At 44.9% G+C, this 24,907-nt stretch overlaps 1 protein-coding gene across 1 annotated transcript; it reads left to right on the forward strand.

Moving 5' to 3' along the window:
- Positions 1-6,000: 6,000 nt before the first annotated feature.
- DDX3X (DEAD-box helicase 3 X-linked) lies at positions 6,001-23,324 on the forward strand. The gene is made up of 17 exons (XM_041399803.1): positions 6,001-6,177; positions 8,243-8,300; positions 9,279-9,329; positions 14,028-14,151; positions 15,322-15,465; positions 15,550-15,649; positions 16,197-16,332; positions 16,685-16,770; positions 17,401-17,499; positions 17,574-17,734; positions 17,915-18,059; positions 18,178-18,322; positions 18,641-18,822; positions 18,913-19,030; positions 19,468-19,624; positions 20,373-20,500; positions 20,802-23,324. Exons 1-17 carry the CDS (start codon positions 6,133-6,135, stop codon positions 20,882-20,884), a joined length of 1,962 nt encoding a protein of 653 aa, XP_041255737.1. The 5' UTR covers positions 6,001-6,132; the 3' UTR covers positions 20,885-23,324.
- Positions 23,325-24,907: the final 1,583 nt, after the last annotated feature.

Consider the following 24,907-nt stretch of genomic DNA (forward strand, 5'->3'; position numbering starts at 1 on the left):
CAATTGAAGCCTGAGCTAAGCCTCTTACAAAGGAGTGGGCCAGAGTTCCAGCTGTGTGACCTGCACTGCTGACCAAAGCCAGCAAGAGGAGCAGGGTGGCCTTTGAAGATACATCTAGAAAAAGAGAGACTTTTCTCTTGACAGTAATTTTTAAAATAAAACCTGCCTTTCAGATGGCAGATTCTTTTTCTGCTGCCATCTGAAAGATGGGTGCTCCTTTTTACTACTCCTTGTTCCTCTATAGGAAATACTACTCCAACATGGTATAAACAAGGTAGAAAACATTAGGAGAGGTGGGGATGAGGGGGGAAGGGGAAGAAAGTGATTTAATTTAAAATAAAACCAGAAAAAAACCATGTTTCACTCAGCCACATTCCTATTCTCACACTCACAAGAGCAGCCACCAGGCACCAGGCCAGCATGTTTAAGCCATTTAACCAAAAATCCAGGCAATATGAAGTTTGTGGCCAGGTAATGGCTCCAGGATGCGTGTGATGCCATAGAGAACACAAGGGATGCCAACTCTGAAGTCCTGGGTTATTCTTGGATTGGTGACTGTGCACAGGGTTTGTGCATAGCTGCCAGCTATGGAACTGTCAGCATCTCCACCTGTCTCAGCTCTGGCAGTCGTCAGGACTAATCATGTTTTTTCCGTATCTGAATGCCCTGAGAGACAGCAGGTCGATGCCCTGTGGTCTTCATGACCTGCTAACCTGGTGACATTAACTCAGGCCGCCAACCTTTGTATCACAAGTCCTTACACCACCCCCATTCCCTTGCTGGTGATTCTTCCCCTGCCAAATGACAGAACCAACACTGCAGCAACAGAAAGGAAAATAGGAAGAGGGACCTTTTTTCCCCTTTCTCCCAAAGACCAGTGTTGGCTTTGCTCCATGGTCCTTTTAGTTCCTGGCAGGGCTGTGGGGAGCTGGGGGTGTCCTCAGGACCCTAACAATCCCACAGGCATTTCTGAACTGTCAGAGTCACCCTCTCACTTAATAAGGAGCAACACTGGACATTCCTCAGATGGCTGAGGCCACTCTGTCAACCCAAACACTCCTGGCAGCTGCACCACACTGCACAACCACCATCTGCAAAGGTCAGACCTTGCCAGGTGCTCACAGCTGGCAGCTGAAGTCAAACCCCTCACACCAGAGGGCAGACCTCTGGCAAGTGGTACCTGGTCAGTGAGGCTCTGAAGAGCTTTCAAAGAAGACTCTAATGTTACATTTATGTCACATCACGTAGAAGTTGCACTTGGTATTTAGAAATGGTAATTAGAAAAGGCTTACAGAAACTGAAATGAGAAACATTAATGCCTCCTTCAAAGTACAACTGATGCTGATTAATGTAGGAGCCATCTTGACTAGGTGCCTGTTTTGATTTAGGCAATTATGAGCTTACTAGTTCAAACCAGTTCACAATGAGAATGTGAATCCAAGATTTACTGATGTGCCTCTTTCCTTTCTCCTTACTGCTATGAGTCTCTCTTCTTTTGTCTTCACATTCTTTTCTTTGGGCTTGCCTACAAGAGAAAGGCACACATAAAATCACAATCTATTTGTAAACCAATAGTTAACTCCAGGCATTCACTCAAAGAGGGGCAGTAGATGGATACTCATGACTTTGCTGTATTGAACATCATCATGCTGATTTTTTTTTTTAATAGGACTCAGTATCTAATACCTACATGAACAGAGTGGAAGTAAGTATCTTGCACAGAGGCAGCAGTCCCTACTTCTGTCCTGTGAGTGCTGTGGATTGGCCTGTCCTGGTAGGAAAAAAGCTGCAGTGGGCAAGAGCTGCTCCACAGAAGCAGTCAGCTGGTGCTGTGCTACCTGTGTCCAGCAGACTGTGGCTCCTGCAGAGGTCAGGACCATGCCCCCAGCCTTTCTTCCCGTTTGGAGGTTGCAATCTGCAGAAGGAGCTGCTGGACTCTCTTCGTTCTGATGTAGGAAAACTTACTGCTTTGCAAGTTCTTCCTGCTCCTAATTGACCTGATCTAACCTGAAATAAGCCATTTGTATTCCTGCAGAGGAATATCAAGGAGCCCATGTGGCTTTTTGCCCAGGTTTAACGTAATTTCTTTAAAGCAAATTAATAGTAGTGTAACTTTCCTGTGCAGGCAAGCCCTTAATCTAATTGGAACGTGTAAAACAGCATTTGGGAAGACAAAAGCAGTGCATAGACTTGGAGAGTGAAAGAGGGAGGCAAAGAGTCCAGTGGGGATGATGCAGAAATCTGAATGCAGAGAAATAAAAATGATTAAGGTTTTTAAAATCCAAGCTAGCAAGATATGAAAAAAATAGAGCCCAACTCAGAAATTTTCAGTGTTCAGAGAATTGCCACATTCTCTTCATTCATTCTTCCACTCGGGACAACAACCCTTGTCATTGCAGTCAAAAAACATTCTCTCTTCCATCCCCTAAAAGTCTGAGTCCACATTCATGGCCTCATTTTCCACTGTGTCTGATCCTCACGTAACAAGAAGAAATATGAACAAAACTATGCATGTACTTCCTCAGTTCTCACAGAAGCCTGTGACTACTTGATCTTGTCACTAAACCATTACAGAAAATAAAAACAGGACTTCAGTTAAGAAAGAAAAAAAAAAAAAAAAGAGAGAGAGAAGCCTTGAGTGCTGGCTCAGATAAGGACTAGTGTATGTTTGAAGTGACTAAATCTTTTGTGTGTACCCCTGCTCTAGAGTCATAACTTATAAAACTTCCTGATTCTGTCTCTTCTTACAGAAAGCTAAGAGTCCCTGCTTTCTGTAAACAGTCTTTTGTGGTTTTTCAGGACAAGATGAGAATTCGTTGAAGCTTGAAAACAAACTCCAGGCATCTCTTCAGAGACTAATCATGAATCTGCTCTTCACTAAGCCCCCTCCAATGGACTGTGTGCATCCCACCTACCAGTCTGGGAACAAGGAGAGACCAGGGAAGGGCAGCCAGCAAGGCTTGGGTGGCAGCACACTGGCCAAAGGACAGAGCAGCTCTTTATCAGATTGCCTTTAATTCTTCACGTGAGTTAAAGGCATTATGTGCTAAGATTGGGGATAGAGGTGTACTCAGCAAAGGCAGTGATAGAACAAAGCATTGCAGCATAGGGGAGTATTTTGTAAGAATTCTGTCAAATGCTGTCCAGACACAGTTTAGTAATCACTGCCAATGCCAGTGAGAGGAACCGTTGGTCCCACACACTGAATAAGATTCTGCCTTCTGATGCCAAAAAATGTCCACAGAAATTTGGGAACTGATCAGATGGAACATGTGCAAATTATGCTGCTAAAGACAGATCTCTGATATTAATGAGAGATAGTCACTGTTTCCAAATCCCTTTGCTAATTTGTGGCTGGACAACATTAAATTTATATTTTGATTACCCTGCTGTCTTACAGTATGAAAAACTCACAAAAATATGGTATGGGGTCTTAGCCTCATAGGCAGCTGTGTAGAACAAGAACCAAGTCTTCACTACTGTGACTTGAGAATTACATCCATGGTAGGATCATTTTTTTATCACACTCTGGATGTCTGAGCTGCTTTACCATTAGTAAAATACCTCCTTTCCTTAGAAGCAGGTCCATAGCTGTGTACAGTGAGAAATCTGCTTGTTAAGATGGTCAGCAGCGTAGGACCTGTTGACAGTTCCAAAGCAGATAAGAAAACTCATGTACACAAGGTCAGTGTCTGTCAGCATTGGGTAAAACACTCTAAATCTCAGCTACAACTTCATAAACACACTGATTTCACAGCACACGTGGCTTGCTGGCAGTGGGTGATGTTGGCTTCCTAACACAACCTCCTCAAGATCCAGAAAGCTGCATTCCTGGCTGTTTTGGGGCATTCAGTGGAGCCTTTCAGAACACCTGCCAGATGGGGCTCTGCAGGTGATGGAATACAAGATTTGGGAGCTTGCTGGGATTTAAGAACTCAGTGTCCTAGAGCCCGGCAGTGTCAGGTTTTGAGGAGTTTTGGCTGATCCCACTGGCAAAAACTTGCTGAATTTAACATGAGCAGGGCTTGTGAGGACTCTGGTGTTGACTCAAGTGCTCATGAGCTGCTCAGCTTCCTCCAGGGAATTGTGTCTGAGTCAGCTGTGGGAGAATTAAAAGTGAAACTGAGAATAGTCTTGCCTAGTGCAGATGGCAACCCAGAGGGAAAACTGACTTCCCCAAGAACTGACTTCCCTGACTGGAGGATCAGGGTTTAAATTGCTGTGATATTTCTAAAACAGCAAAGGATAGGTTACTTTTCATTTAATTTCATTTTCTAGTGCATATGAATTATCATGAAGAATGCCCATGTTTGTAAAACACTGCAGACCTTGCAGGGATGTAAAGGGAACTGCAGAATTGTTTAGAACTTAGAATTGTCTGTAAAGCTGTAAGAAGAAAAGAAATTAAAAGTATAACTTAAAACCTGCTTTCAAAAGAAACAAAATTTGGGCCTACATCCACTAATAGCTTATTAAAAAATACAGGAACCTTTTCCTTTTAACTGTCAGGAAGCCTCAATGAAAAAAACCTGCGAGCTTTTAGATTATATAAATAGGTGCACCTGGGGAAGAAATACAAGCATAAATCTTTAACTCTGGAGCTGTAGCTGGCTGGAGAAGCATTATGGAAGGTGAAAGCAGAGGGCTGGTAAGTGTTTGGTTTAAGAGCAGAGCATCACAGAATTGAGTGGTTTGTCTGTGAGGAGCATGTGTTTCTCCTTCAAGGACTTATGTATGGATGTTTAAATCTTAAACCTTGTTTAAACCCTGTCTCATGGGGCCTAATTTTTGCATCGGAGAGACTTTGGTTCTAGAGCTCCAATTTTAAGGGCAGGAAAAACCTAGGCAGAGATGGCCTGTTTAATATGCCACTACTGTGGAAAAGTTCTGTCTTGTTTTTAAATCTCATGGTGAATCATCCTTCTGGAGAATGGATCTTCCCTGTGGTTTTCTTCTTGGAAGAGGCAGGAGGGAAATGGAGGAATAATTGCAGTGTGTGGCTCAAGGCCAGCCAAACCCCGTGTCCTCTTCCCTGTGACTTCAGAGCCCGTGTCCTGATCCCTAAGCACGTTTTACTGACCCAAATTCAAGGAAGCAGCTTTACTGTTCTCTGTGTCAGCAGGCTGTGGGAGAAGGGAATGGGGTTATTTGTGTATTTTTTTTCCTGATGCCGGTTGGATGTTAACTATTTGACTGATGCTTACAGTCTAAAAGTCCTGATGAATCCAAGGTGGGGCTATTTGTGCCTGTAGAGATAACTGGCAAAACTGACGCTACAGGGAAAACAAGGGCAGCCCTTTGGCACGTCAGTGTGTTTGACGGCTGAGGGGCTTGGAGAAAGAGCTGATGAAGATCCGCAGTGACTACGGAGCCCACCAGCAGTGTGCTAGGGAGAGGCAAGCACAGGGCACGGTCTGAGCCCTGCAGAGCCGCATGTTGGCGTGTCCGGGCCCGCGCTATGACAGGCGGGTCAGGGAGGCCGGTGTGCTCTGGGCGCAGCCGCCCCTCCTCCCCGCGGCGCCGCCATTACGCGCTGCGCCACTGCCCGCCGAGGGGGGAGCGACAAGATGGCGGCGGCGGCGCCCGCCCACGTGACCCAGGGCCCGCCTCCTTCTAGAGGCGTCTCGGCCGCGCGCGCGTGGTGCGCTCTCGCGAGAGCGGCGAACAAAAGGACAGCGCGGCGCAGGCTGTGTATTGGGGGGGGGGGAAAGTGTTGTGATCTCGCGAGAATTCTCCGCCGCTCTCCTCCCGAGCAGAGCCGGGCGGGAGCGGGGGGAGGGGAAACCTCGCGGTACCGCCGGAGACTCCGCGCGGGCCCGGCGCCCCGAAGTCTCGCGACACCTCCGGGAGCGCGTCCCTCACCGGCCCCTAGGCTTCGCGGAGTTCTCGCGATAGCGCCGGGAAGGGAGGGCGGGGAGGGGGGGGGCGGTCGCCGTGCGCGCTGAGGTCAGCGCGCGCGGCCGGGCGCGCGGGGGGCGGGGCCTATATAAAGGCCGGGCCCGCGGCGGGGGGGGCTCAGTCAGGGCAGCGATTCGTGGCGGAACCAGTGACACCCACGGCAGCGACCTCCCGGCCCAGCGGATCCCCATTTCTCGAGGCGGAGCGGGACGAGCCCGAGACCGATCTCTCGTTATGAGTCATGTGGCGGTGGAAAATGCCCTCAGTCTAGACCAGCAGGTGAGGGACGAGAAGCGGAAAGGCCGCTCCGTTACCCGGAGGAAGCGCGCGGCGGAGGCTCTTGGGGCAGGGAGGGCGGCAGGGGCGGTCGGGAACCTTCGCGTGGGGCTCCGCTCCTCGCTTCGCGGCGGCCGTGTCGCAGTTTACCCCGCGGTAACCCCCACCTCCCCCCCTACGCGGCCTGTTGTGGCGCACTCGGTCGTTGCGCAGTTAACGCCGTGCGGCGGCCCCGCGCCGCGCCGGGCCCCCCTTTCAGGGGTGCGTTGTCCCCGCGGCCGGGGCGGCGTTGCGGGGGTGCGGGGCCGCCGGTGCCGCCCGGCCCGGCCCCGGTCCCGCTCGGGCCCCGTGGCCCCCGCGCCGCGCTCGGACCCGCTTTGTGTGGGAGCGCCGGGAGCGGCAGCGGCCCCTGGCGGCCGCAGCGGGAACTGCAGCGGGGGGAAGGAGGAGGAGGAAGGGGCGGTCAATGGGCGCCATTGTGCGGGGCGGGGGAAGGGGGGACACACACACACGACACGGCGCTTTGTGTGACGCCCCTTCCCCGGGGAGGCGGCGCTGGCGGCCGCCTTTGTTCGAGCTCCGGTGCTGCCGGGCCCCGGTGACGCAGTTGGGCCTGGAGTCGTGTTGGTCCGCACCATTTTTTATTATTCCCTTCTCATTCCTGCGTTCCCCCGCCTCCTCCCCGCGCTGGGCGGGATGGACGATTACCTAACCCTCGGGGAAGGCAGGAAGAGCCCCGTCTGCTGCCGCGGGACCGTGGCCGGGCCGCGCTCGCCCTCGGCCGCTGCCGCGAAGTAGGTCATGGAGGCGATCCTGCCCTCCCCTCTCCCTTCTCCCCCGCTGCCCCCCCGCGCCACACGTGACGGGCGCCGGCAGCCGGATTAGCCGCTCCCGCTGCGCCGGGAATCCAGCCCGCAGTGCCGCACTGAGATGGCGCCGGGGCTGCGCCACCGAGGCAGCGCCTGGCAGAGGTGGTGTCCCCGCCGTGGGGATCCGCTGCGAGAGGATTCATCCGTCGCTTCGTGTTGATCGTGGAGAGCCGCCTTGGTTTAGCAGAGAGCCTTTAAATTGCTGTTAAAAATAAGAACTATTTTTAAGCCCTGCGTTGATGCTTCGGTCAGCTAGAAAGATGACCTTTTAAGTGGGGATGTTATGGTGTCAGCCGATTCTTAAAGAATTGAATGCCTTTGGCGGCAGCTCGTGTAGCTGAGCGCTGGAAAGCACAATGCATTGGAGTCTTTTGGATTAATTCGGCTCATGTTGGAAAATACTTCCCTGCAATACAAAACTTGTGTTTAAACATGCCTTAATTTTCTGATGCGTGTTTGTAATCCCTGCCATGCAGGCAAACAACTGTAATAATCTCTTTCTTAAGCTTTGTCGGTTTCCCACTGCTTTCTGCTGAAATGAGTCCATGTTGTGTTTGACTTAACACCTCTGAGTGGCACACCAGCACTGCGTGAACTGAACATCTTTGGGAAAACTTTACTGTGAGACTGAAGGCTATAAAGGCTATTGGGTTTTTTTGAGAAAACAACCCAAAAAATTGTGTTTGCTGAAGATGTCAGCAGACATCACCTAATGTTTTGGGAGCAGTAGTTGCCTCAAGCCTGAAGACTGTAATGTCTTAGTAGTGTTTAAGCAGCTAAAAATATCTTGAGTCTCTACAAGTGAAGTGCCCAATTAATTGGCATTACTTGTGCTGCAGTTTCTGTAGCAAAAAAAATCATAAAGGATCCAAATCCGAACGCATTTGACTGAAATAGGCTGAAATTCAGTCTGTTTAAAATGGCTTTTCAGCGTGCAGGTAGTGTGAAGCAGAAGTCTGTGGTAGTGATTTGGTGGGTGTGAGATGCTCTGCTGGCCTTGCTGCCCCTGTGGGTTCTGTTTATTGGTGGGTATAAAAACATTAAAGATGATACAGCCTGAGTAATAATAGGAGACCTGATTCGGTGCAATGTAAAAAAAAATGTTTGCAGTAGTTTGTTTCTAATAAATGAAAAGGCTTATTTGTAGCTTTGCATAAAGTCATGGTAAAACATGTTGCTATTTGTCTTATTTCTTCTAGTTTTCTGGTCTAGACTTGAATTCCTCAGACTCTCAGAGTGAAGGAAGCTCTACAAGCAGTAAGTACATGCAAGTTCATTCTCAAGCTTACACACTTTTAGAAATTGGGGGCTTGCAGCTGTGAAAAGCAGTTTCTAAAGCCAAAGTTTACAGAGGCTGATGAGGAAATAGGAGGTTGCCAGTTAAGCTTGCTTTGAAAACATTGTGTTTTAGATAGAACCACTTAATTTTGTAGTGGTACAGTGTGTGTGCACATTTCTGAAGCACTTAATTAGCTTGAGAGAACTCGGTGTTCCAGTTCTGTCCCAGATTTTCAGTTGCCTCTCATCTGAGGCCACTGACTGTAGTAACGTGGTGATTTGTTTTCTTAAAACACCAGGTAGAGTGGGAATGTCAGCTCTGCTGATCTCAGTTCACTGAATAGAAAGTGATATTGATATTCAAGGCTTAAGTGTGTTAAGAGGGGAGAATCTTCCAGGAATTCACATTCAGCTTGTGGCTGATATTTTCTCATTCATGTTGCTTTAGCAGACAGCTGTTTCTGGATTGTAAATGAAGAATGCTATTCAGAGGCAGTTTGTTGTGGCTTCTGGTTTCATCTGAGCTGAATGGAGGGGATGGCTGAATTTAAAGGGAAGGAAAAATACTGGTAGTAATGCTGTGAGTGCCAGTACTTGAATGTCACAGTAAACATCTTTAGCTGCTCAAGTATCTGGCACCAGCTTAAGCCTTAACAGGTTCTAGGAAGGCAGGTTTTGTAGTAGGCACTGTAACAGCCATAAATGGGAGTGTGATTGGGTTAGGGGAACACAAGACATCTGTGCCTTAAACCAGCTGCCTAAATGGGTATGCAGGAGCTTTAAACTCAACTGGGAGCATGCTACCAAGTGCTGTATTAAAGGATTCCTGTTTAAAATGCTGCAAGAGGCCTTACAGGCAGATGTTTTTACTGAGCAGAAGCTGTTGTTGACAGGATGAGCATTTGAGGATGTGCTGACACCACGGGCCTGTAACACTGCCTTTCTTTTGTCCTTTAGAAGGCCGATACATTCCTCCTCACTTGCGGAACAGGGAAGCTTCAAAACAGGGTATGTACCAGAAACACTGGCCACACTTAACTGGCTCTTGCACCTGGAGGAGCAGCCTGTGGAGGTTCTGACAGTGCTGCTGAAGGCATTACACAAACTGCTTGACTGTGCAAAATGTGGCAACTTTATCTTCTCCTTTCAGTGTGTTCTTCTCGATCCCTTCACCAACTTCTATCCTCAGCTCAAGTTCAGTATCTGACTGATGAAATACCTTCTGGGTCTGTGTAACAATTAGCTGTGACTGAAGCCAGATGGAGTCTCTCATCTTAACTTGCTGTTTGATCTTGAGTGTTGGTCTGAGTGGAGTTTTTCTGCTAGTGACTGTCTTGTGGAACTTAGAGCAGTCAGTTGTTTATTATGAACAAACAGCACAGTTTCATTTTGTAAGTGCATATCTTTACACAAAGAAGTGTTGTCCTTACTCAGCTTCCTGCAGTTTTTATGGAAGCCCCTGGGAGCACTTGCAGAAGGAAATGCAGGCTGTTGATGAAGCAGACAAGAAGTGCATGACCTGTTTTGGTCACATGTTTACATAGTGGTTTATGCTTCCATCTCCTGTATGAATCTCTAAACAGAACATAATAGAGAAGAAAAGTTTCTTGGAACACTTCGGTGAAGTAAATAATGACCTTTCTGTGTAAGATCCCAAGGGGGCAGGTGCTGCAGCATGTGTTGTCATGTCTGATGACTTGGGTGGGTATGAGAGGAACATTTCCTCCAACTCCTATTGAAATACACCAGAATATGCAGCAGCTAAAACACTTTCCTGCAGTGCTACAACGTAAAGAATTGAGGGTTTGTGGCATGGGAGGACTTGATGTCATCTGCTTCTAAAGCTGTAAACTTCAACAGATTCTTTTCAATGCTTTCTCAGATTCTTTTCAATACTGCAGGAGGATGGCTTCCATTGTGAGTGGGTGGGAGGGCAATACTTAAATAATAATATATCTCACAGAGCTTTTGGAGCTATCACTTTAACTCTTGACTAGATGAAAAATGCTCCATTCTAGCCTTAAACCATGTGAAGAAAAAATCAGTCTACTTTTGTCTTGCCTTTGTGTATCTCCAAGCTACTAGTGGATTTTCTTTGTTTTGTTTTCTGTTTTTCTGGGGTGGGTTGTTTGTTTGTTTGGGTTTTTTCTTTTGTTTAGTTTGGGGGTTTTTATATGGAAGAAGTATGGCCTGAAGCACCAAGTGATGAACAGCGTGTTACCAGAGCTGAATGTTGCAGGAAAAGGAGAAGGACTGGTTGGCAGCCAGTTCAGTGCTCTTGTTCCCTGTCACACTGACCTCAAATATCAGTCTTGCAAGAAACTGACTTCCCAAATCTGAGCAATGTGCAGGTTTCTCAAAAGCAGGGAGCAGCTTTAAGGTGGTTGTGAACATTTGCTGTTCATAGATTTCTTCTTGTATGATGTTTAGTATCTGAAGTTTTGTGGGTAAAAGGTACAGTAACCTTGAGTTCTACCATGACCTATTATGGGTAGGACTTCTATGGGTTGTACTTTCTTGTGTGCAAGATCAGAGTTCAGACATGGCAGTGTGGGTGATTGCATGAGGCTTTTCTGGGGATTTCAGCTTCACCTTGCAAAAAGGTAAATAGGACATGAGACCATAATCTGACCTGTGGCTTGCCCAGTTAATAGAACTTTGGCTGCCAACTTCCCTTGGTAAACCTAATGTTCAAAAATTGCCTTTAAACTTGGCTGAGGGCCATACCACTGGCATTTTCCTGGTTCCCTGTGACAAGGTTCATAATTGCTGAATAGAAAAGTTCCAGTACAGCACCCTGTTGGAAGCATCATGAGTTTGGGCTTGTAAAGCTGAGCTATCTTGTAGGGTGATTTGAAGTCTGTTCTACATTTGTACTTTGTTAAAGTGATGTTTGCTTCTGTTTACATTACTCAGTGATTTCTTCAGCTGTGTTGGAACTTCTGAATTTTGGCTGCTCCTTGGAATTTTTAGTGACAGATTTTTCAAAGCTTAGACGTGAGGCAGCAGCCTTGCAAGTTAGTGTTTAACCACACAAGAAACTCTTGAAGCAGCCTTACGAATGTGGTGACCAGATTGGAAAAAAGCCTTCCATTTAGCTGCAGATCTGTCCCACTAATACTAATCTGTTAGCTTTGTAGCTGGGGAGTGGGGCAGTACAGAACTGCAGGAAATAACAGCCTGCATAAAAATAATGTTCTTAGGTTACTTAATGGCAGTTGTATTTCTCAGCTGTGGGAGCTCAGTATGCAGGGCTGCCTGCCCTGAAGTGTCTTGCTTCTATGAGCTCACTTGGTAATGCTAAATCTTGCTGTCCTTTAAGTTTCTTCTTAAACTTCCTATAAGCAGCTTCTGGATATTTAAACTGTAATCTGATCTATGGTAGATCAAAAAGTAAATGTTAAGAACTCATCTTCAAGGTCTTATCCTCCTTAAAGGAATCTATCATTCTATTTCTCCCATCTTTAAAAAAGAGGTTATTGCTACTGTATGTGGCAGGTTTTCAAGTGAGCTGGCAGTGCTTAGTGTTAGTATTACAAAATGTGAATTGACATGCTGGTTGAGGGAGATGCATTGATGTTTGTAATGCTGTTCATAGGTGCAAGGAGTACAGAGCTGCTCTGGAAGTTGATTAATTTAGTGAGTTCTTATCCCTGCCATAAGAAAGATGTGCTGGATGGAGTCTCTATGGGTTTTTACTTAAAAAAAACCCAAAAGCATTGACATTTTGAGGAATTTCCGGGTAGTCTTTGCACAGCATTGTAGTCATTCACTTCAGAGAAGTTGATCTCTGGTCTGTTATGGGTTTTTTCAGGGGATTTATTCCAGCTTTAATTTGCCATTTGTTGTCTGAAATTCTGACTGTTATAGCTGTCATTTACTTAGAATTGACTTGTATGGCCTGGCCCTGTGTTCTGCTGATCCACAAATAAAGTCGGAGTAGGAATGCCAGACTGAAGGGCCTGGAGTTGGTGAAACAGGATGTGCACACCTGTGTTTGGTGTGCTACCTTAAAATTCTGTCAAGGCACCAGCTTCAGAAATGAGTTATTCACCTGCTGTAATGAGCTAGGTGAATGAGGTGTGCTGTTTGGAGTATAAAATTTTGGCTCTTTGGGCTTCTCAGGCTTAGTAGAAGATCTGGAATACAGTGTCAGTTGGGTTTTTTTTACTGTTAAGAAACTACATCTGTATCCCTGAAGTACCACTGCGGCAGGATGGCATATCCAAATAGTTGTAGTGGCCTGAAAGTTACTCATAATAAAATCTCTATTTAGCTGTCCTTTAAACAAGCCAGAATAACTTCCTTGAAGTTAATATCTTGAAGGACTGATCACTGCAGTTAGATCCCTTGGCAGGATGACATATCCAAATAGTTGTAGTGGCCTGAAAGTTACTCATAATAAAATCTCTATTTAGCTGTCCTTTAAACAAGCCAAAATAACTTCCTTGAAGTTAATATCTTGAAGGACTGATACTGCTTCTTAAAGCACTTAGGAGGTCTTGAAGTGCCTTCCATGATCTTGTGTGCTAAAACTTCATGGATGGATTATTATTGCTGTCTGTTTCAGTTATCCAGACAAAAGAGTTACAGTTATCACAGTTTTTAAAGTTCCCTTGTGACCAATACGTTTCTGGATTCTGGGTACTAGAATTCTTAATTAAAAAACAGAGAGGCAAGGTGAATGACACTCTTTAGAGAACATTGAAAAAGGTAGGGTAATTCTGGTAGCAAAACCTTTTCAGAGAGACTGGGCCTAGAACAGCCCCTGTCTTTGGAATGAATTTGTTCTGTGGTTGCTGTTATTGTCTCATGAATAGGTCTGGACTGGTTTTGTGCTTTGGAGCTGGCAAAGCATGCTCACAAGAGTGACATTTGTTTATCTGTGCAGTTATTTAACTTATTCTCTGCTGGAATCCCATAGCTGAGATTGAATATGTTACACAAAGCTGGGGATGTTGGACATCTGAAAGAGAATTTATAGTTTCTTAGTCCAGTACCAGAGCAGTGTTTAAAGCTTCACATGTTTGCTACTTCACAGGCTCTGGTAGCAGAATAAAAGTGAGGTCTTTTACTGTGGTATTGGTGAGCTGAGGTACTTTGTATTCTTTTGAGTTAACATGTTAGTAGGCACCTACTGTAGGCAAAGGTAAAAGTGCTGTGGAAAAATACACTGTGGTTAATTTGTTGTGAAGGGCTACGTACACCTTATCTGAGTATGGTGCTGTCAGTCTGTGCAGATCACATTGCTTTGTGTACTTGTAGATTGATAAAACATTCTAATCTCTGTTTGGATTTCTGATATCATTTATTGATCTGAGAGGCCTTGTTAACCTCCAAAATTTAAATGTGTTGCCAAGGATTTGTGTTGGAGAGATGATGTAGATGAAGCTTGGCAAGACTTAGCATCTTAATTTCTTCTGCTGCCCATCTTTCCAGGGTGGGCAATTGAAATACTTGTATTAAAGCAAGTGCATGTTTTTTAAACAAACCCAGCGTGCTTGTACATGCAGGGAGGAATCTCAGTTCTGATGGCAGCGAGAAATGCTCAGTCTCTGAGCAAGTCTTAACATTCATGTGCCTTCCCTTCGTGAGGAATTCAGTCCCATAGACCTTTCAGTGAAGACTTCCCGGACAGAAGTGTTTTTTGTTTTTGGTAAAAGCCTGGACTGTGCAATGTTTGGCTGAAGTGCCTCTCTCCGCTAGGTTTCGATAGCGGCGGCTGGAGCTCCAGGCGAGACAAGGATGCCTACAGCAGCTTCGGTGCGCGCTCCGACCGCGACGCCAAATCCAGCTTCTTCGACCGCGGGACCGGATCCCGAGGAGGGAGGCGAGTACCTCTTTGTCTGGGTGGTGCACGGGAAGTCTGCCTCAGCTCTAGCGCTGCACTTGTAATCTTGGTGTTAAAATGAGGGTTCCAGGTGTGAGCAGCGTGAGGTAGGAGGAGCCTGGGAGGGGAGGAGAGAGGGAGAGAACCTTGCCTTTAAAGTTACGTGATTTCAAGGATGGGCAACTTGCATGTTGACAAATGTGCCCTGTAGTCTGCCACCAGCTACTCACTGCAGCTGTAGTGCCTGGCTGACTTCAACATTCACCAAAGAAGTGCTAGGTGGGTGGCTACTTCCAGGAGAACCGTGAAGAGCTGTTGGGAGCACACACAGTACATCACTATGGATTTTTTTTCTTCAATATTTTTTTCTTGTTTAAAAAGTGTAGTTAATAAAACTGGGTGAGACTCTTGCAGGTTCTCTGCCTTACTTGAGCAGTCTTACACACATCATGCGTTGTATGCACAAGTGTGGTGAGAGTGACCTTTACCGACTACTTAGTAAAGCTGACCTAGTCCTGTATCCAGACTTTTCTCAAACATGATTTACCAGGCCAAAAACTAAACAGTTGAGGTAAGGACTTCTTCCACCTTCTTTCCAAGTCAGTAATACAGGTGAGCTCCCTCTTTATGAAATAATTATATGACCTATTGGAGGTATTTGGTCACATGTGCGGTGGGGGAATAAAGGAAGAAATTGCAGCCCTGGAGGGTTTTGTCTGGACATGGGAAACCTGTATAGGGTGAGGCAGAAGAAAGGGTGGGGGGAATACAAAATAGTGCTGCTTAGGAAGTTTAAACAGAGCTCCCTACAAAGAAATGGCAAAGACTGAGCAACTTTGATTGCAGCTCCACTAGCAGGTGGCTGTTTACGTGTTATGCTTAACCAAATAAAAATGGTGATACAAAGTTCGCTGTGTTAAGCTGAACTGAGCTCTGAAATCATGACAAACTCAGGAGAGTTTGTGTCCTGAGAATGTGTCCTGGTCTGATGGCCAGGACTAATTCCTGGAAGCCAAGAAGCAAATGTAGATAACCTGGTGATTTTGAATTGTTCCACGGTAGTGTGTGTAATACCCAGAGCATACACTGCTGAATTGTTATGGCTTTGGTTCTGCATGTCAGTACCCCTGTTGCCTGGGAAGGGTGGTCTGATTCTGGTGCCGTGTTTAGATACGAGGAGCGCGGCAGAGGCGGGGACTACGACCGGAGTGGCTTCGGCAGGTTTGACCGTGGCGGTGGGAACAGCCGCTGGTGTGACAAATCAGATGAGGATGACTGGTCCAAGCCTCTCCCCCCAAGTGAACGCCTAGAACAGTAAGTCATGGAATAGTACTGATTCCTGGGGAGGGTCATTCGATAATTCCAGCAAGTAAACATATTTCCCTCTTCTGTTTTTAGGGAACTCTTTTCAGGAAGCAATACTGGCATTAACTTTGAGAAATATGATGATATTCCTGTTGAAGCAACAGGCAGCAACTGTCCTCCACATATTGAAAGTGTAAGTTTTTTTTAAAAGTCTGTTTTGCTAATATATCTAATAGTGACTATTTTGCATGGATAGCTTTGATGTCTTGATGTCTGGAGTTTAGGGAGGAAAGGAAACATGGTCTTCCCTTCCTACAGCTAAGCTGTTCTGTGGAAGAGGCTTGCATATGATGAACTAAGACAGGGAAGAAATTGTGTAAGCTTTTTCAGTTAACACTCATAGCTTACTTTTTAACTGTAATTTGTCCTTAAACAGTGAACCTGTGAAGAAGTGGAAATGCTTTGGAGGTGCTGATTGGGGAGCAGCTGCTAAGGCTTGGGCAGTGTTAGGCTAAGCACAGTGTGTGTGGTAGTGCAGTCTGCACTTCAGGTTTGGCTGGCTTTTTAAGAACTGCTTAGAAAACTGGGCTTTAGTATCTATGTGACTGTAACTTTATAGGCAATTTCTTTATGAAGGGCTGAAATGAGGTAGCTTATAAATGACTTGTTAAACTGAATGCTGTGTTACATCGTGGTTGAAGAGAAGGATTCTGATCTTACTCCTTTTAAATATATTACAGTTCAGTGATGTTGACATGGGAGAAATTATCATGGGAAACATTGAACTCACACGCTACACCCGTCCTACTCCAGTCCAGAAACATGCAATACCTATTATTAAAGAAAAGAGAGACTTAATGGCCTGTGCTCAGACAGGTAAGTCAATAACTCTTTGCTGCTTAGTCACAGTAGAAATGGGGTCCTGTGTTAGTGCAGGTAAGAGGTAGAACCTACTGTGCAGTGTAGAAATAGTTGTGTGTTGGAAGCTAATTTTAGTTTTAGTCTTGCATGTGCTTTAGATGTGACTTCACTAGATTTACTCTGTTTGTCCTGAGACATGTTCATGTCTTAAAACCACATTCACGTCAGGATTTTGGGCTGCTGAGGGTGCTCCAGTGCCACAAGTAGTAGCCATAGCCCAATGCAGGTGTTACTGGGACTGTGCTACTGATGCAGGGTTGGTGCTGTTGTTGATAGTAACTCCTAATACTGGCTTGTATTCTACTAGGGTCTGGGAAAACAGCTGCATTTCTTCTACCAATACTGAGCCAGATATATGCAGATGGCCCTGGTGATGCCTTGAGAGCAATGAAGGCAAGTATTCAAATACCCAGTCCTGGGAAAGTGATGACCAGTGTCATAGGTTTGGGGTTTTTTCTCTCCCCACATGAGCTGATGTATGGTGCTGGACACAATAGGTCTTGTATGTTGTCATCATTTTGGTATGATAGCCAAGCATCTCAACTTCTAGAAGACTTTAGGTGTTTCCCTTAAAAAATCCAAGCTGTGGATTACTTTTTTTCCTACCTGAGGAGTTGGATGCATAACTGTCCAGTTTTTTTTTTTTTTTTTATGAATGGTTTTGTGGTTGCATAAGTTTAAAAGACACTTCCCTTGCTAGAAAAAGCTACTTGGTCTCACATCTGTCATAGTGATTTCAGAATAGGAAGTAACTGGTTCTGTGGCTGTTACTTCTCTGCTGCTGAAGTTTGGAATGGCAGTGCTTGTTGTGGAGACCAGGATTGTGCAGCTATTGCCACAGTAACCCACAGCTGAACCTTGGGCACTGTAATAGAGCTGTTTTCAGGGGCAGCACTCAAATTGGCTCTCAGCCATGCTTTGTCATTCTTAAACTTGGTGACCTGTCTTAAATATTGCCTGTAGTAGCTTTTTTCTTTCCCTTTGTGTTTTGGATGCTCATGCCAAGGTTGTTTTTTTCTTCAGGAGAATGGGAGGTACGGGCGCCGTAAGCAATATCCAATCTCACTGGTCTTGGCTCCTACTAGAGAATTGGCTGTGCAGATCTATGAGGAAGCCAGAAAGGTATATCTAACAGTTTGTTGTTATAGCATAACTGAGTAGAATTTTTCTTGGTGCTAACTTAATTTGCTTTACAGTTTGCATACCGCTCCAGAGTTCGCCCCTGTGTTGTATATGGTGGTGCAGACATTGGCCAGCAGATCCGTGACTTGGAACGTGGATGTCACTTGCTTGTAGCAACTCCAGGACGACTGGTTGATATGATGGAGAGAGGAAAGATTGGACTGGATTTCTGCAAGTAAGTAAAGTGTTGCTTGTCCATGTACAAATGGCTTAAAGCAGGATAGAGTTAAGGACCTCAGATTGTAGCTTTTGGACTGTCCTAAACATCTAGTTGGGAATTTGTAACCCAGTGCAGACAGCAGAGAACAGCTTACAGGAAAATGTTCTGAAGATGTTTTTTTTTACTGCTGTTTAGGTATCTAGTCCTTGATGAAGCTGACAGAATGCTTGATATGGGGTTTGAACCTCAAATTCGTCGAATTGTTGAACAAGATACTATGCCACCAAAGGGGGTTCGTCACACCATGATGTTCAGTGCTACTTTCCCCAAGGAAATCCAGGTACTTAATGAGAGTTTAAATACTTGAAGAGCTCTCAAGGCCAAAGCAATTTCGCCTTTGGAAGGAGGGAAAAAGTATGATTTGATTGTGATTTTTTTTTTTTTCTCCTGCATTTTAGATGCTTGCTCGTGACTTCCTTGATGAATACATCTTTCTGGCCGTTGGCAGAGTAGGTTCTACATCTGAGAACATCACACAGAAAGTAGTATGGGTGGAAGAGCCGGACAAACGATCGTTCCTGCTTGACCTGCTAAATGCCACAGGTAAAGAACAGCTGCAGATAAGCAAATGAGACAAAATTTAGAATAGGCAAATCTAATGACTCAGACAATAAGAATTTCTATTTATTAGGTGAATGAAAGGGTATTTTGTTGACATGCAGTGAATGTATTGCACAGGTTAAATGCCAGTATCAAGTTGATGTAAGCATGTCTGTTAATAAAAAAAGGAGAGGGAAGTCCCCAGTGATGTTACTTTAGAATAAACGGGCAGAGAATTGAAGCTGTGCATTACCAGGTTATGGAGCCCATGTTTGTCTGTGTGGCTTTTCTTCTGCTAACCTGGGCTTTCATTTTTTTTAGGTAAAGATTCGTTGACTCTGGTGTTCGTGGAAACTAAAAAGGGGGCAGATGCTCTAGAGGACTTCCTGTACCACGAAGGCTATGCCTGTACAAGTATCCACGGAGATCGCTCCCAGAGGGACAGAGAGGAAGCGCTGCACCAGTTCCGCTCTGGCAAGAGCCCCATTCTTGTTGCCACAGCAGTAAGTGAAATCTGTGAAACTTGAGCATGTGGCTCTATTTCTTGGCCTGTGGAGTCTTACTGAGATTTGATTGAATCATTTAACCACTAGGTAGCAGCAAGAGGACTGGATATCTCAAATGTAAAGCATGTCATAAACTTTGACTTGCCAAGTGACATTGAGGAGTACGTACATCGTATTGGCCGTACCGGCCGTGTAGGAAACCTTGGTAAGTATCCCTGGGGTTTTTACAAACAGCACTTCATATACACTTCATACCTACTTCATGCCTAAGTTGATAGGTGCAGTCGTACAGACTGAGTAGTAAATTTCAAATAAGTACTTGAGAGAATCCTGTGAGCTGCCTTCTGCGACCAAAAGCTGCTCACTGCTGTATAGCCACTGTGGAAAGTTTACCCTCTCCTTTGGGTAGTGTTCTTAGTGCAGTCAAAAAACTCTCCTTCTCCATGTAAGCCTGGTGTTTGCTGTGTCTGTCAGTAAACATGGTTTTGTGACTAGCTGTGGTGGAGTAATGGTCACAAACAGCTTTCTCTGTGAGTAATTCTAGTGTTTTCAGGCTTGGCTGTAAGGAACTGGAATGTGGAATGGGTTTAAGTGCTTTGGTGTACTTGCATTGCGTGTGGCTAAAACTGAGTATCTCCTCAGGTCTTGCCACTTCATTCTTCAATGAGAGGAACATAAACATTACAAAGGACTTGCTTGATCTCCTTGTGGAGGCTAAGCAAGAAGTACCATCTTGGCTGGAGAACATGGCCTATGAGCAGCATCACAAAGGAGGAGGCAGCCGTGGGCGATCTAAGAGGTAAGAGGCACAGCTTTGGCTAGAGGTGAATATTCAGTCTGTCTAAGAGATAGTTCTGTTACTGGTTCCCAGTCTGAAAATACACTTAGGGGATAAGTGCAATATAAGCTGAGCTTGGTGTGTGCAAAGGTGACAGGGTCTGTCTGGTTCTATCTATTCATTAGGCAGTTAACACATGAACCCCTTTCCTCTTAAAGTGAGCAGCTAGATACAGCTGAATGATGTTATCAAAAACCATTTCAGAACTGTAAAAGCAGCTATAAAACACAGAAATGCATTCCTCCCTGTGCCAGAGATTTACCTTAAGCAGCTGTTCTGATGTTGAGGAGAAGGTAGTGCAGTGCCTCCTGACAAAACAAGGAGAGAGAACAGAACGAAGGTCTGAGTCCACTTGCAAAATAGTTTTGCTGTGGAGACCTGTAACACTGCAGTACAAACCTTTGCTTACTGGCCTACAGGGGTAGGATGAGAGAACACTTCTCTTAATGTAGTTAATCTGATCCAACCACGTGGGGTTTGGCGTGAGTTTTTTGTTTTCCATTTCGCAGTATGCTTGTAAAATACTCATGGTGTACATCATGAGTGCGTCACTTGTCTTTCCAGGTAGCCTTGGGATGCTTGTAAAGTGTGCTCACCTCAGCAGTGGCTGTTGCTGTGCTGTGGTTGGTACCCAGAGTCAGAGCACATCAGTCTCGGTGTGTGCAGTGCCACCTGTTTGACTCGAGTGTTCCTCTCTTGCCCTCTGCAGCAGTCGGTTCAGCGGAGGCTTCGGAGCCAGGGACTACCGGACGAGCAGCGGCTTCGGCAGCAGCAGCTCCAGCAGCAGCCGCTCAACCAGCAGCCGCAGCGGCGGGAGCGGCAGCAGAGGCTTCGGAGGTGAGAGGGGCTGGGCAGCTGCACCCAGAACGTTTGCTGGGGTAAAACTGGATGTAATGTTAGAATAAGAAGCATCTGCAGCTTGTTGTGCAGTCTCAGCATCCTGCTTGGATCTAGGCCTGTGCAGGTTCCCTGACTGGTGGTCTGATGCTGCCTGCCTTTCCAGTGGTAGTGGTGTGCATTTGACAGTACTGCTGGGTGGGGTTCTTTAATGGACAACAGATACCTGGGTTGTTCTCTTGTTGTAAAGGTGCAAATCTTGTAGAGTTAATTAAGCATCACTTTCTCTTGCCTTTCATAGGTGGTGGTTATGGAGGCTTCTACAACAGTGATGGATATGGAGGAAACTATAACTCCCAGGGGGTGGACTGGTGGGGCAACTGATCTGCTTGCAGCAGATACCCCACCAAACAAGCTAATATGGAAACCACATGTAACTTAGCCAGACTATACCTTGTGTAGCTTCAAGAACTCGCAGTACATTACCAGCTGTGATTCTCCACTGAAATTTTTTTTAAGGGAGCTCAAGGTCACAAGATGGAAATAAAGGAACAAGTAGCCCTATCTCGAAGGTGGTTTTGAAGACTCTTATTGCTGTAGTCAGGATTAACTCCCCTCCCGCCCATCCCCACCCAGAAACTGCATTTATAATTTTGTGACTGAGGATCATTTGTTTGTTAATGTACTGTGCCTTTAACTTTAGACAACTTTTATTTTGATGTCCTGTTGGCTCAGTAATGCTCAAGATATCAATTGTTTTGACAAAATAAAAATTACTGAACTTGGGCTAAAATCAAACCTTGGCACACAGGTGTGATACAACTTAAACAGGAATCACTGATTCATCCATAATATTACAAAGAAAAACTTATGCGGTAGCCTGCATTAGGGCTTTGGTATCTGCAGATTTGAAAATAAAACATCTTGAAGCATATCAATGCAATTAGTTTCTAATGTGGCAAAACTGTACTAAGTTAAAGTTCTGATTTGCTCACTCTATCCTGGATAGGTACTTAGAACCTGATAGCCTTTAATAAGCCATTCCAGTCATGATGAGATGATGTATGGATACATGCATACATTAAAAGCACTGTTTTTGAAGTTAATGCAAGTAAATACAGCAATTCCTTTTTCAATATTTAGGCAGATCATTAATGTGAGCTAGCCAAATGTGGGCAGAACATTACAGGGAACGTTTAAAGGTCTGATAACTTGAAATAGTTTTTAGGAGAATTCATCTATTTAGACTTTTTAAAAATGCCTGCCATATGAAATTGAAATGGTAGAATGGCTGACCATGGCAGTGATTGGTCCTCCGTAAGGGCCTGACTGAATTTTTGGTCTAATAACGCATGCTAGTGTTGATGTTTTTTGGTCAAGAGGGTATGAACGGGAAGAATTATGCAGCAGGCTTTATTTTAATGCAGATTCACATTACTCTGTTCAAGCTGCGTGGAGATGTTAAACTGGCTTACTGTAGACTTTGTAAAATGGCTCCAGAAGAGTAACAAACAAACCTGAGATCACAGAGGTTGGAAATGTACATAAACTGCACAAGGTTTCAATTCTGCTATTAAAGTGCAGTTTTAGTCAGTTTTAGTTGCATAGGTTTCCATTGTATTTATAGTCTGTTATGCTAAATCTGGCCAAAGATAAGTATTGTCCACCAGAAACACGCCTCTGCCACTTGGAATTTCTGTGCTAACTTTGCGGCCAGAGCATTTAACAACTAATCTACAGTGGCATAGGAAAATGGCAAAAATCTCCTAAAGTGCAATAGATTTTTTCAAGTGTATTGTGCCTTGTTCTAAAACTTTTATTAAGTAGGTGCACTTGACAGTATTGAGGTCATTTGTTATGGTGCTATTTCAAGTCTAGGTTTAGGCCCTTGTACATTTTGCCCATAACTTTTTACAAAATACTTCTTTTATTGCACATTCAGAGAATTTTATATATGTCTTGTGTGCGTGTCCTTAACTTCCAATCTTATTTTGTCTCTTGGAGATTGAACGCAGCTTGTTTAAGGAGAAGGAAATAGATTCTAAAACTTATTTGGGACCATGGGAATGATAGCTGGGAAGAAAACTATTTGCACACGACAGATTTCTAGATACTTTTTGCTGCTAGTTTTGTGTAATATTTATTGAACATTTTTGACAAATATTTATTTTTGTAAGCCTAAAAGTGATTCTTTGAAAGTTTAAAGAAACTTGACCAAAAGACAGTACAAAAACACTGGCACTTGAATGTTGAATGTCACCGTATGCGTGAAATTATATATTTCGGGGTAGTGTGAGCTTTTAATGTTTAAGTCATATTAAACTCTTAAGTCAAATTAAGCAGACCCGGCATTGGCAGTATAGCCATAACTTTCTGATAGTAAAACAAAAATTGGCAACTTAAAATTAAACATGCCAAGGTTTTGATACACTTGTCTTAAGATATTTATGAAACACTTCTAAACACTGATGTGAAGTGTCCAGATTCTCAGATGTTTGTTGCGTGAGTTTTGTTTAGTTGTGTGTTTTTTTTTTTTTCAGTGAATGTCTGGCACATTGCAATCCTCAAACATGTGGTTATCTTTGTTGTATTGGCATAATCAGTGACTTGTGCATTTTAGCAAGTTTTATCAGCCAGCAATATTTTCAGTTCAGATTACAAGGATTCAAACCAATATGCAAGAATGGATTTAAACTTGCTGAATGTGAAAATTGAACTTCAAGTCACTGTAGGTTTAGAATTGCTTATTGTATTAGTTTAGATGCTAGCACTGCATGTGCTGTGCATATTCTTGATTTTATTAAAATAAAAAAGTTGAACTGCACAGTCTATTCATTTGTGAAGCGTCACTCCTGGTTTATGAGCTCTGTAGCCCCAGCAGTCTCATTCCCGTGCAGCTCTGGAAGCAGGTGACTCTAGTGTGGCACACGTCAGTGTGGTGGCAGATGGCAGCCAGGCTCGGGGCTGAAAGAACCTAAAATGGCCTGTGCCCCACAGTGCAGGGTTACTGTCAAGTGTCACAGGTGGGACAGATGGAAACCACCTGGGTTTGTTCATGAGGGGAACCAAGTTTGGCTGTAACAACCTAATTAAACCTTGTGGAGTTGGGCTTGGTTCCTGAGCCCCTGCCTGCTCATCTCAGTTGTCCCTCTGAATTTCACAGGCATGTCTTGTAGAGAGCCTTCAGTTTTGATGCCATACCTGTTCGTTGTTCCTAGGTATTAAAAAGCCAAAATGAGGTGAAATACTGGAATATTTAAGGGAGTAGAGCAAGAGATCCAGGTGTTTGCAATTTCTTTAAAGTGAGATAAATTTGCTTCATTTGAGAGAAAGCGATTTAGAAAGAGCCTGGGTTTTGAGTTTGGTGCTGAAATGACTGTAGAAACTTGTGATTTTCTGGTGAGTAAGGAAGGAGGGTGGAGGGGGAAAAGTAATGCCTGGGACCTCTGATCCATAGAAGTGTGATGCAGGTGAATGGCATGGGGCAAGGATTGGTAAAAGTGGGATGTGCAGTCCTGGATCTGTATAGGAAATGAAACCCCCCCCCACCAATCCAGTGCTGTGTATGAGCCTTGGAGAATAATGGACAGGATGGAGATGATGATTGATTCCCAGGATAGCTTGCTGGAGCGGCTGCATTGAGCACACTGACTGGACCACACTAAATTTACCTGCTTTAGACTTGCATTAATTATCAACCTCATCATGCAGGGCTTTGTGTTGTCATGCGATGTCCCTGGATGTGCAACATGCACTTAAATACCTTCCAAAGGCAGTTTTCCCTCCCCTGTGTATCTGTAGAAATACTAGAACCACACTTAGGAGATGGATATGCCAAGGGAAATGTGCACTGTGAAGGTGGCCCATGGGATCTGGAACTCCAGCTTTGAGTGTGAGGTTTGCACTTGGTGCTTTAGCTCAGGTTTGTCCCTGGCAGAGTGCAGGAGTGCCAGAGGAGTCATTTGGCAGCCAAATCTCCAGGAGCACAGGGCTGTTGGCAGTGGCGGTGGAAGGGCTAATGTAAGGCAGTAATGGGCACAAAGTGGGTGAAAACCAAAGGAGGAAGTCTGGTGCTCAGGAAGATTGTTCCTACAGACTGGAGAAAACCATTTACCTCTGGAGGTGGAAGTTAGGCTGGGAAAAATGAGGATGAGGAGCCTTGAGACACCAAAGCTATGGGGTAAGGGAAGCACACTGTGTTTCCACAGAGGTGGAAGTTTGTATTTCAGTAGGTCTTGGCATACTGGGTAGCAACATTTTTCCCACAGTAAATGGGAAAATATTTGGGAAGAGGTAGGCAAGGCATCCTAAATTGTAGGCTGTGAAGAAAAAGGCTGTGAAGTTATATGGTAAAAATGATTATTTATTTGTCTTTGTGAAGCTTTGTTGTGTGAGGCCTTCAAAGCG

Source organism: Onychostruthus taczanowskii, unplaced genomic scaffold (assembly GCF_017590055.1).
Source record: "Onychostruthus taczanowskii isolate IOZ18803 unplaced genomic scaffold, ASM1759005v1 scaffold17, whole genome shotgun sequence".
NCBI lineage: Eukaryota > Metazoa > Chordata > Aves > Passeriformes > Passeridae > Onychostruthus > Onychostruthus taczanowskii.

Excerpts from the sequence above, each read along its gene's own strand:
- DDX3X (XM_041399803.1), top strand. The coding sequence starts at position 6,133 with ATGAGTCATGTGGCGGTGGAAAATGCCCTCAGTCTAGACCAGCAG. Across the intron at positions 15,650-16,196 it reads GTCCTCCACATATTGAAAGT|TTCAGTGATGTTGACATGGG; the intron begins GTAAGTTTTTTT and ends AATATATTACAG. Across the intron at positions 19,625-20,372 it reads AGCCGTGGGCGATCTAAGAG|CAGTCGGTTCAGCGGAGGCT; the intron begins GTAAGAGGCACA and ends TGCCCTCTGCAG.